Source organism: Callospermophilus lateralis, chromosome 18, assembly GCF_048772815.1.
Source record: "Callospermophilus lateralis isolate mCalLat2 chromosome 18, mCalLat2.hap1, whole genome shotgun sequence".
In the NCBI taxonomy this organism is placed as follows: domain Eukaryota; kingdom Metazoa; phylum Chordata; class Mammalia; order Rodentia; family Sciuridae; genus Callospermophilus; species Callospermophilus lateralis.
In genome coordinates, this window is record NC_135322.1 from 5,659,375 (window position 1) to 5,671,028 (window position 11,654).

At 57.0% G+C, this 11,654-nt stretch overlaps 1 protein-coding gene across 1 annotated transcript; it reads right to left on the reverse strand.

Moving 5' to 3' along the window:
* Positions 1–432: 432 nt before the first annotated feature.
* On the reverse strand, positions 433–8,886 carry LOC143638206 (sialic acid-binding Ig-like lectin 13). The gene is made up of 7 exons (XM_077105898.1): positions 8,451–8,886; positions 7,988–8,266; positions 7,720–7,767; positions 6,582–6,839; positions 5,893–5,989; positions 5,451–5,532; positions 433–621 (listed from the first exon to the last, which is right to left on the reverse strand). Exons 1-7 carry the CDS (start codon positions 8,884–8,886, stop codon positions 433–435), a joined length of 1,389 nt encoding a protein of 462 aa, XP_076962013.1.
* Between the last annotated feature and the right edge of the window lie 2,768 nt (positions 8,887–11,654).

Below are 11,654 nucleotides of genomic sequence, written 5' to 3' on the forward strand. Positions count from 1 at the left end.
GAGGAGCCCGCAGGTCCTGCTGCTCAGAGCACAGGGACCCGTAGGGGCTCAGCACCCACCTCCAGGCGCCCTGCTGACAGGACCTGACTCCTTAACCCCCACCCGGCAGGCGGACGTCTCAGCCCAGGTTCAGAGAGACTTTCTGTCCCTCCATTCCTCACTGTAGGGCTTTTTAAAGTTTTGTTTTGTTTTGATGTACAAATAGTAACTGTGTGCATTTATCGGGGACAATGTGATGTTTCAATAGCTTCATACCCAGGGTGGGCAGGTGGGCGGGAGGAGGAGGAGGCACAGCACGGAGCGCAGCTGGGAATAGGTCTGGGTTCCAGCTCTGCGTGGCGCCAGGACCTAGAGGCGTCCCTCTACAGGGACCTGACTTTTCCTTGGCCTGGAAGAGGCTGCGCCTCCTTGAGCCGGGCCGGTCTCAGACTCTCATGGCTGGATGTGGATCTCCGCGTACTCACTGTCGGGGGCCTGCTCTCCCTGCGGCTCGCTGGCCTTCACCTCATGAAACCTGAGGGCTGCATAATGGATCTCCTCATCCTCTGAGGGGCGGGTGGCCACGGCCAGGGCAGCTGGCTCTGGGGAGCGTTCCTCTGCCTGGGACTGGACCCGGCGGCTCTGAGTGGAGAGAGGAGAGAGTCAGGTGGACAGGGGGAGGAGGCCAGGGCTGCAGGGGTGCCCTGTGTCCTTCATCCACACAGCCCTGTGCGCCAGAGTTGAACTGTCCCTCATGGACACTTCCCCAAGCACCGAATGCTCCACGCGCACCCAGGCTCGTGAACTCCCCCCAACAGCTCCATGGGGGAGGGGTTATTTCGTCTCCATTTCATAGAAGTGAAAACCGAGGTTGAAGTAGGGACGCAGCACACCCGAACTCCCAGGTAAAATCAGGGTCTCATCTGTTTCTTCCTGACCCCAAAGCCCAGTGTCCTCCTGAGGGCCCCGGTGCCAGATCCTAAGCTGGGTGCTCAGTGCACCCTGTGGACACAGCAGACCTAGGCCTGGCCTCTTGCAGCTCATTTCTTAATGGACGGTGGTCACAATAAGGACTAATCAAAACACAAAAATTAAATCGTGCATTATGATAAGATAGGCAGGAACAGGGCACCTGGGAGAGGCCGTGCCTGGACCAGACATGGCGCCCGCCCCGAGATGCTTACAGCCTGAAGGGTTGGGGCAGGCGCCAGTCAAAGATATGGTATCCCCCCCAAGAGGAAGAGGACTTGTGACCTCCTGAATGGTAAGGTGACACGTATTTTTGTTTGAAGGCACTAAATCTGTGGCAAGTCTTCCAGCAGCAGCGGGAAGCTAATAGAGCAGGTCAGGCTGCAGAGAACCACAGGGGCTCCCCCAGGGGTCCCCTTCTTAGGCCTTTCTCTGCCCACCCTGGACAGCAGATGGCACCACAGAGCCACAGTGACTTGGCTCCGCCCCCTGCCTCGTGATTCTCTGAGGATTCACACTCAAGCTGCTTCTCCACCCTGAGGCCCCCCGAGCCCTGCTCCTCCCGGGCTCTGCAGAAGCCCAGGACGCAGCAGCACACCTTCCCCACGCAGAGGCCCTCTGCACTGAGCTACGGGACACCTCCAGGCCCATCCACCGCCTGGCAGCCCTCTGTCCTGTCCACACCTCCTGATCCCTGAACCTCAGAGTCGTCGCATTCTTCTCTGCAACATTCCTTGGTGGTCACGGTCAGTCCCCACGGCCCCTCGCCATCAAGACCTGCTCCCCCTTCTGACCACAGACTGGGCCAACTGTGTGCAGACGCTCCTCAAGTTACAGCCAATAAACCTACCATAACTAAAAAGGTCAAGGTCAAAAGTGAGCTTAGTGCACTGGACGGCCAGGAGCACCAGTTTACCTCCCGACCTTTAAGCACGCTCAGCACACTCACGTGAGCCTGGCACTGGGAGAGCTCTCACACAAAGCCTGTTTTGTAGCGAGTTTGAACAGCCGCGGAGTCACTCAACACCGCATCCACAACAGGGCAACGCAGTCCTCCACAGAGTGCTGGTCTACCTCGGCTTGTGGGGGGATGCTGCCCCTGCCCAGGGCCACAGCGTGTCACGTACCACCCATCCCTGGTCCCGGAGAAGGTCAACATGCTAAATCTGAAATGTGGCTTCTCTGAGTGGGTACTGCTTTGCATGTTCCTAAAGTTGAGAAGTCGTCCATGGAAACACTGTGAGTAGGGGCTGTCAGTACTGGAACCCCTCCCTTGTCCAGAGCTAAAACCTATTTCAACAGAACTCCTCCTTCCCTCCCCAAGTCCCTCCTCCTACCTCATCAGGACCTCAGTGGTTGGCGCCTCCATTCTGACTGCTCAGGGCAAAGATCCCGGAGTCAAGCATCCTGGATCCTGTCACTCAGTCCCCGCTCCCCGTCCACAGTGGTCCCACTCAGCTGACCTCAGGATCCAGCCAGAGGCCAGTCAAGGTTCCAGCCAGCATGACCTCCTGCCTGGCAATGCCTCCCAGCCTCCTTTATAACCTCCAGCCTCTGCCCCCACACACACACCTGCTCCCCACCACACACACACACACACACACACACACACATTCACATGGTCTCTCCTGCACACACACACACACCAGGCCTCACCACACACACACCACACACACACACACACACACACACACAGGGTCTCTCCTGCACACAGAAGCCAGAGAACTCCTCCTGGTGCTCAGGCCTGCAGACCCTGCACAGCCCCACAGCAGAGGGGATTTGCATAAGCTCAGCCTCTCCCAACTGATCTCCTGGGGTCACCTGCCTCCCTCTGTAGAGCCCAGGCCCTGCCCCCACCCCTGGGCAGCCTCCTGTTGGAGTAACTGCACCCACTGCTCCCTCTGCCTGGATCCCTCACACCACAGACTCCAGAGCCCCCTCGTCACTGCCCTCGCCACAGTGGGAAGACACTTGGGAGAGCCTTCCATCTGATAAGGGCCCAAGAGCCAGGCTGCAGAAGGACCCCTGCAGCACGTCAGCACAAAACACAGCCCAAGTAGACAGTGGGCAAAGAACGTGACCAGACATTTCTCCAAAAAGACACAGAAATGGCCAAGAAGCACACACACAAAAATCGTCAGTGTCACTAGTGATCAGAGAAATGCAAGTCAGAACCACAGAGAACTGTCACTCACATGCATTAGATGGACAGTATTAGGAAAATAATAGGAAATTTAAAAAAAAAAAAAAAGTGTTGCCAAGGATGTTGAGAAATGGGAAGCTTCGAACACTTCTGGTACATATAAGATTGTATAGCTTCTGCAGAAACAGGAAGTTCCTCAAAAATTAAAAATAGAACACTATACAATCCAGAAATCCTAGTTATAGGCACATATCCAGAAGACTAGAAAACAGAATCTTGAAAGGATGCTCACACCGCTGTGCATTATTCACAGTAGCCGACAAATAGTAGCAACCAGAATGCCCATCAACAGATAAATGGGCAAAGAAAATGTGGTGGATATTATTCACCCTTAAAAAGAAAGACCTTCTGTCACCTGCTACAACACAGACAAACCTTGAGGTCCTGCTGCAGGACATAAGCCAGTCACCAAAGGGCAAATCCTGTACAAGTCCACCTCAGAGAGCCCCAGAGGAGGCAAAGGCAGAGACAGAGAGTAGGAGGGTGGCTGGCAGGGTGGGGGGCAGGAGGGCAGGGGTTGTGCTCATGGATGGAGATGGAGTGCTCCGGGGGTCTGCTGCCCAGCTCTAACTTCAACACAGCTAAGATGGTCAAACTCAGGCTGCATGGGTTTTCACCATGGAGGACAGATCTAAAAAACACAACCTCTCAGCCCCTCCCAGTCCTGCACCCTTCCTCCCCAGAGTCAGTCTCTCTCTCCTTGTGCCCATGCACCACCATCTGTTTGCTTGGTGGCTTGCTGCATCCCTCTGTCTAGAAGAGAAGCTCCGAGCCTCAGTTTGCTGCTGTGTCTCATAGATGGGTCCCTGGCCCCTACACAGCTGGTCCCTGGTAGGTCTCAGGGACATTCCCTGAGGGGTTAAGGAATTCCAGAGCAGGCTACTTTGCTGCCAAACTCTCCAAAGCAGGCTCTAGATACAAAACACAAAGGAGGAGGGTGACAGGTCCCTAGAGAAAGGAGGGTGACAGGAATGAATAGTGGGACTGCAAAGAGCCTCTGAGAGGGAGCAACAGGCAGGCCCAGGCCCAGAGGCACCAATGACCTTGTTCTGTTCTGGGGGACCACAGTGAAGGCCCTCTGCAGAGGAGCCCAGTGTGGGGGGCGGGAGCAGGCTGTGGGGAGGACGGGCCAGGCGAGCCAGCTGGGTACTCACCAGGAGAGAAAAATTTAAAAGGGGGAGAAAAATGTCAGAAATTGAGATAAATATTTAATGAAAAAATTTTAAAAATCGAAATTAATGCTAAAATTCATGGAAAACAAAATAAACCCAGCATTAGTGAAAGTGTCCAGCTGAGCCAACTGGAGGAACACTCTGATTATATGTTTTAGTGACATTTGTAATGGTCAGCTTTTTTAGAGATCTTTAAAATAACTGAAATGATCACGTTTCATTAATATGTAGCACAGCCTTTTCCTGAGTTGAGGATCTGATGTCCCCACCAGCCCTGAGGTCATTGTGCCTCCTGGCTCTCTAGAGATGAACAGGGGACGGTATTTACAACCTACTCTTTATTCCCTTCTGTTCAGGGGAATGCGGCCACGCTGCACAATGTCTCTGGACGGAATGACAACCTTAAGTCACCTTAACTAACTTTTCCTTACCTGGTTTTGTCAGCTCATTAGGACACTATTTGTCTCCATTCCTGAGATTTTCTTGGCACCCCTTAAATTTTCACTGAAGGCAAGTGGCTCCTTGGCTCCCCCAGGCTCCTGACCTGATGGGAGGTAGGGGGCCACCAGGGGCTGAGGAGCTCACTTTCCCTGGGGGTCAGCCTTGCACAGGGCCATGGTCACCATTTGCACAGACCCTGTGACACAGCAGATCCTCATGCCACAGTAGCAGAGCTGAGAAGCCACAACAGGGACAGGGGACCAGCAGCCAAGGGGTCTACCATCTGGCCCTGCAGACAGGTGTTCAAGTGCAGAGGAGTGGACACTGGGCGCCTGGAAGATGGCACCAGGTGGAAGGGGAGACAGAGGCGGGAGGGGAACAGGTCCAGGGAAGAGATCCCGAGTCCCTAACCGTGAGGGGTCAGGGAGTGCGGGGCTGGTGCTCGCTGCTCTGAGGAGACATGATGTGACACAATGGCTTAACAGGAGGACAGCAGAGCAGAGGGGGGTCCCTGGGGCCTGGCCTGGGAGAAAGCAGGGAGGAGGGCGCTGTCAGCAGCCCACGGTGTGGGGATCCAGCTGGACAGCCGGCTGTCCCGGGGAAGAGGGGAGACCAGCTGTGCCACCCTCAGCAGAGCAGTCCTGGGGACATCTCCGGGAGGTGTGGGGATGCGCCATGTCACTCACCTGAGAGGCCGGGCCCTGGACAGCGTTGGCATCCCCCGAGCCCTCCGCTGGCCTGGCGGACCTCTTCCTGTAGGAGCGCGCTCTGAATGGGGAGACCAAGGAGCCTCAGTGGGGCCAGGCGGCACAGAGGGCAGATGGCCACCCCACCCTGCTTCCTGCTGAGCCCAGGAGGGCGGCCACGTGGGAGAGGACGGTCCTGTCCTGGAGGCTCCTACTGGGAAGGCAGGCTCCCGGCTCCGGCCTCTGAGAGTGGGGACAGCCCGGGAGCCCCTTGCTCAGACACGGGCCTGTGTGGCTGGCTCCCCCAGAGCCCCCCTGGACCTCAGGTGCCCTGGCTTCAAGCCCTTGGCCATCCAGGTCCCTCCAGCTCAGGGCCAGGCCCCGCTCGCCCTCCTCCTGTCCAGGGTGCTGCCCGGCCTCCCCGACGCCCGCCAATGCTCACCCGAGGAGGAGGAGGGTGCAGGACAGGAAGAGCAGGGAGGTAGCTCCAGCGCCCCAGAGGGCCCCCCGCGTCACTCCAGATAGAGGCCCTGCTTTGCCTGTGGACGCACCAGAGGGAATGGCTTTGCCGACTCAGCTCCCAGGATCCCTCCTCCCTCCCTGCTGCTCCCTGCAGGACCCTGGACTGAGCCTTCCTGGTCCCTCTCCCAGACCAGGAGAACTAGGATGGGGGGGGGGGGCGCCGTGTGGTTATTAAAATTTGGTATTTTGTTCACCATAGAATTTTTTCTTCCATTTTTACTTTTTAATTATTGCACCGTGATACTATCTTCGCTCAGTGTCTGGGCTGGTTCTGTTCTCACGGGGGTTTTGTTTGCTTTTACTCTTGGCTTCTGGCTTCTGGCTTCATCCTAAATGTTGTGCCCAAGGCAAATGCCTCACGAGTCCTGGCCCACAAAGCAAGGGCCCTGCTGCCCAGACCACCTGTCTAAGGCCCACCTGGCCTCCAAGATCCACCACCCACCTTGGCCCAGCAGGGAGGGGGCAGCCAGGCTCTGGGTCCCAGGCCCCCAGCTGAGGGCAGGACAGAGATGAGCTTCCCTCTCAAGCCAAGGAGGTGGCTGCAGGGACTGGTGTGGGGCAGGTGCTGCCCCCTCCTCCTGCCCCTCTGCAGCCCACTGTGACACTCACTCTGCGGTGACAGGCTCAGGGAGATGTGCTGGGAGCCCAGAGGGTTCTGAGCACGGCAGGTGAATTCCCCTCCACTCCTGAGGTGCTCTGCAGACAGCTCCAGCACCCCAGGGTCCATGGTCTGCGAGGGACACAGAGTCAGGTTCCCCCAGGACCAGCTCAGCCTGGCAGGGGGACGGCTGTCGACGACACAGAGCAGACGCAGAGATTGACCCTCCAGGACGGAAAGAGATGAGCTATTCCCCAGGGTTGTGGATTCTGTGGAGAAAGAGACAGAGGGTCAGAGTGACAAAGAGAGCAAAGGAAAGAGAACCTTGGAGTCCAGAGAGGGGACCCACACACACTCATGGACTGAATGAAGCACAGGAAAACACACCCTTGACCTGGGCCCAGGAATATGGCCAAGTTGATGTTCCTGTGACGGATGTGTTTTCCTGTACCTCCTTCAGCTATATTGACTCAAGCTCTTGAACCAGAACATGTGGCACAGCTGTATTTTGTGCTCAGGAGCTGAGCTCACTGACATGCACACCCAGCTGTGGACAGAGGCTCAGGACCATCCACTGCCCACTCCTGTGGGCTGAATGGACTCAGTGCTGGTTGGCAGAGGACGCCCACAGAACGGGGTCCATCTGGGCAGTGGGACACCCTCACCAACAAGAACGAGGACCCCAAGTGCTACTGACATGCAGTGACCTCTCAGTCCTCAGGGGCACAGTCCAAGGCTCAGCGCAGCCTGTGTGAATACTGGCCACTTCTGGGAGGGACTTAGGCTCTGGGGACACACTGCTCTGTGTGTGCCCTGGACTGTGCCTCCTCCCACAAGTACTTAGAGCAAAGCAGTTGGGGAATAAAAAGAGGATGCTGGAGGCGGGTCCAGGAGGAGGCTGGGAGGGGGCCTGGGAGGCCAGTTCAGCTGTGAGAGTATTACCCTGTCCCTGTGGGGGTGAGGGACAGGCACTAGAACCCCAGGGAGCCTGGGTTGGTGGGGACAGGTGTTCAAGGCAGACGTGAGGTTTCGGTGGAAAGGGGTCAATGGGTTCCACAATAAGGGGCTCTGTCACCAGGGTGAGGGGACCCAGCCCTGCCCTGAGCTGAACAGGCCCTGCCCCCCCAGCCCCAGCGAGCCCCTCCCTACCTGGGCCAGCTCCTGGGGACACAGTTACAGTCAGGTTCTGTGGAGAGTCTGGGGCAGGGAGACACGCAGATCTGTCAGTGGGAGGCTGGGGACATCAGCCCTCTGTCCCAGGAGCCTCATGGTGGGGAGGGGTGGAGGCTGCATCCTCCTGGCCCAGCCCCCACATGACTTCAGGACCCAGCACCCAGTGTCCAGGGTCTGACCCCTCTCCCTGCTCCCTCAGGGACCAGCCCCATCAGAGACCCAGGTGTCCCAGCCCAGCTCTTACATGAGATGTTCAGGTGGACGGTCTTTGTCCTGGTCACACGGGCCCCAGGCAGGGTCACCTGGCAGGTGAGGTTGGTGCCATGGTCCTGGGGCCACAGGGTGAGGGTGAGCACCGAGGAGTGGATGATGTTGGGGCCCAGGGAGGACACAGAGGGCCCTACCCAGGAGAAGGTGGGGGGCGTCCCCTGCTCACAGGCCCAGGGCACAGAGCAGGTCAGGTTGCTGGGACGGCCAGACTCCAGGGTCCCAGGTACGAGGATGTCAGGGGTGTGGGTCAGGGCTGGTGAGCAGAGGGGGACAGGCAGGGTCAGGGGGGAGGGTGGGAGGTGGGGCCCAGAGAGAAGCTCAGGCTGTGACCCAGCTGCTCCCTGAGCCCCTAATGCTTGACCCCAGCTCCCCCAGGCAGGGTCCCACCCAGCTCTGCCCCGTGACCTCCCTGAGGCTGCCTTGACCTGGTGCCTTACCTGTCACTCGCACTGACACACTGTGATCTGTGTAACTGTGTCTCAAGTGTCCTCTCTCCACCCGAAAGTAGTAGGACCCCGCGTCCATCTTCCTGGCGTCTCTGATGCTCAGGGAGCAGTTGTCGGTTCTTGGGTCCCCAAGGAGGTAGAACCGGTCCTGGGTCTCCTCCCGCACTTTCCGGGCAGGGTCATTGGTGGCCACTGGAGCATCCGTGCTCTTGTCCTGACGCCGGAACCAGTAGCCATGAGCTGGGTCCCAGGTAGTCCAGCTGCTCCTGGGGTAGGAGAATTGGCAGGGCACATGGACACACAGCCCCTCCTGCGCTGTCACCTCCCTGGGCACCTTCAGGGTGTGACTCCGCAGGGCGTAACCCCCCTGGCCCTCCACCCGCCCACAGCCCTGCAGCAGGGGCAGCAGCAGCAGCAGCAGCAGCATGTCGGCCGGGGCTGCAGGGCCACAGGGGAAGTCTGCCCCCAGAGCTCCTCTCTGAGGAACTAAGAGCTCACAGGAGGAGGCCCACGGGAAGGGGACAGAGGGGACGGTGGCCTCCTAGAGGAGGACCTTCAGCCAGCCTCTGCCAGGGTGGCCTCTGCCCTTGGAGACCAGCCCCCACCACCACATCCAGCCTGCAGCCCTGAGGACAGAGAGGACAGGGACCTCCCTGAGTCACCCGTCTCCTCCCTCCCTGTTGACGTCTTTCCTCTTGGGAGACTTTTCTGCAATGTCACTCAATGGGCTTCCTCTAACCAGAGCCCTGAGTGACCCCAGGGTAAAGGAGACAAGGGAGGCCACTGGGGTGAGCAGGCCACCTCTCCTCCCTCCCTCAGCAGCCACACAGTGTGACACCCTCTCTGCACAGCAGACCTGGACACTGTCCCCAAGGAGTCACCGCTTAGGCTACAGACACTAAGAATTCAGGCACCTGGACAATAGTGGGATCCACTGGGCAGCGTGGAGGGCTGCTCCCACCCTGGCTGGACTTTGGTCCCAGGGGACTGTGCAGAGGAGACACTGGGCTGAGTTCTCTACAGTAAAACACCAAGGACACAGAGGGACCCGGCTGGCAGGTGGCCTGAGGGACAGAGACCCGAGGCTGAGGCCTCATGAGGGGGGACTGACCAGGAAGACAGTGGGAAGGGAAGAGGCAGATTTTAAAAGGTGCAAAACTGTCCCCTCAATCTCCAGCCACCAGGACGGACTCCCTCACCGCCATGCTCTCTGCTGCCCGGTTGCTCCAGAGCATCATAGATCTGGTGGACTCCAATGATAGTTTGGTTCCGCTCCCAGGAGTCCCAGGGAACAGAAGGCACCCAGCAAGAAATGCCAGTGTGGACGGTCCACCCTGGGGGTGGCCAGGATTTCGTGTGACCAGAAGCATGCGCCTGAATATAGTTGTCTATAGTTGGGGCAAGTCGTGGGGGTCCTGGGAGGGGGAGCCCTGTGACTCGTGTCAATTTTTCTTGAAACCTTTTTCTGGGGAAGACAGGAAAGATGTGTCATGGGGTAAATGTGCGCAAAAGAACAGCTGCACGTGGGGCTGGGGCTGCCGCTCAGTGGTAAAGCGCTTGCCTCATGTGTGTGAGGCAGTGGGTGTGACCCTCATCACCACATAAAAATAAATAAAGATATTGTGTGTCCATCTACAGCTAAAAAAAAAATTTAAAATAAACAACTCCATGTATTAGGGCCAAATGAGTGCCCTCCAGGACAGGCCACACAGCACCCAGTGCCACCCCTTGTCCTGCTCCCCGTGGCCACCCCTGCTCCCTCTCAGGGCAGCCCCTGGCCTTCCTCTGCAGTTCTCCCATCTGAGCTCACCGCCTCGATGTTGCGAAGGGGCAAAATTGTGACATATGCAGTCAAGGGGAGAAATAAAGAATGTCCATGCACTTCTACCGCTTTTCAATGCTTTATTCCCTCAAATCACAAAATACAGCTTCACTCTATAGGTTCTTAATCAAGAAAAGGACAATCTTTAATGCCAGGCACTGCAACAGACATAGTCGATTCACAGCAAACAACTCTAGATTCATTGTAGGCACTGCAGACACACTTCATCATCAGGCTCCTACCAGACATCCCCTCTGGGTGCTAAGTTTAAAAGTCTCAAGCCTCAGGCTTTCCGTCCAGCAGTTGCCCACTCACTCAGGCCGCGGTGGCCAGGTCCGGAACCAAGGCAGGATTTTCCTGGTGTGGAGTGGACCACAGTTGAGGAGGGGGTCATAGGGAGGAGTTGTGGCTCTCACTAAGGTAGAGTTTGAAACCAGTGAGTCACACAGAGGATCAGGAACGATGACAAGTGATGGGATGTCACGTCCTCATCAGGCTCTGCAGCTCGAGTGCACCCCTGTTTCAGCTGGCTGAATCCCTGATCATTTGCTCTATTATTTATACTAAATTTGGGGGGTTTTGACCCCACTATCAATCCTTATCAGCTACCACCAGATTTCTCAGTGACATCGTTTACCCTCGGGTCAGAAACATCTGGTCCCTTGGTCTCCACCCTGATCTCCTCGCCTTTCCCTCTTATCAGGCCAAGGACAGCCTGCCAGGGGCTTCACTCTGTTTATCAGGGTGAGGGGAAGTGACTTGTTTGAGGCCACACTGGAGGGCTCTGTGGGCATGCTGGTGAGACTGCAGGTTAAACTGGAGTTTTTAAAATGGAGTTGCTTAGACTCAGGTCTAGGGCCACCCTAACACTCAAACTCTATGGGCTTCCTCTGAGACTCTGTACACACAGAAAGCTGGTCTGTGTTCGTCCACTCAGCCCCATGGATCTGTCCATTCCATGGTATCCCCCAGAACCAGCTCCCAAAACCTGGGGAGGAGTCGTGCCCTGTGATGGCTGGAAGGGAACAGGGTTCCACACGCAGACCCCCCTCACCACCCCCTGCATTGCCAGCTGCAGTCCCACCTGCAGCCTCCTAGGCCCCCCACTGCCCAGACACCCTCCCAGCAAGAGCAACTGCAGAGCCCAGTGGGCAGAAGGGCTGCTCAGGACCCTATGATTTCCATAGTCTCCAATTTGCAAAAAAAAACAGAAGAACAGGAAGGAGAGTATTTCCACTGGAGAAGAACATAGACAGCTCAGCAAAGCTGTTAAGAAACCATGAGCAGAACATTCAAGAAATATGGGATAACACAAAGAGACCAAACTTAAGAGTCATTGGGATACAGGAAGGTATAGAGGTCCAAACCAAAGG

Coding starts and splice junctions, on each gene's coding strand:
- LOC143638206 (XM_077105898.1), bottom strand. CDS start 8,886: ATGCTGCTGCTGCTGCTGCTGCTGCCCCTGCTGCAGGGCTGTGGGCGG. Junction 7,768..7,987: donor CGTCCACCTGAACATCTCAT/GTAAGAGCTGGG, acceptor TCCCTGCCCCAG/ACTCTCCACAGAACCTGACT. Junction 6,840..7,719: donor GTCCCCAGGAGCTGGCCCAG/GTAGGGAGGGGC, acceptor CTTTCTCCACAG/AATCCACAACCCTGGGGAAT.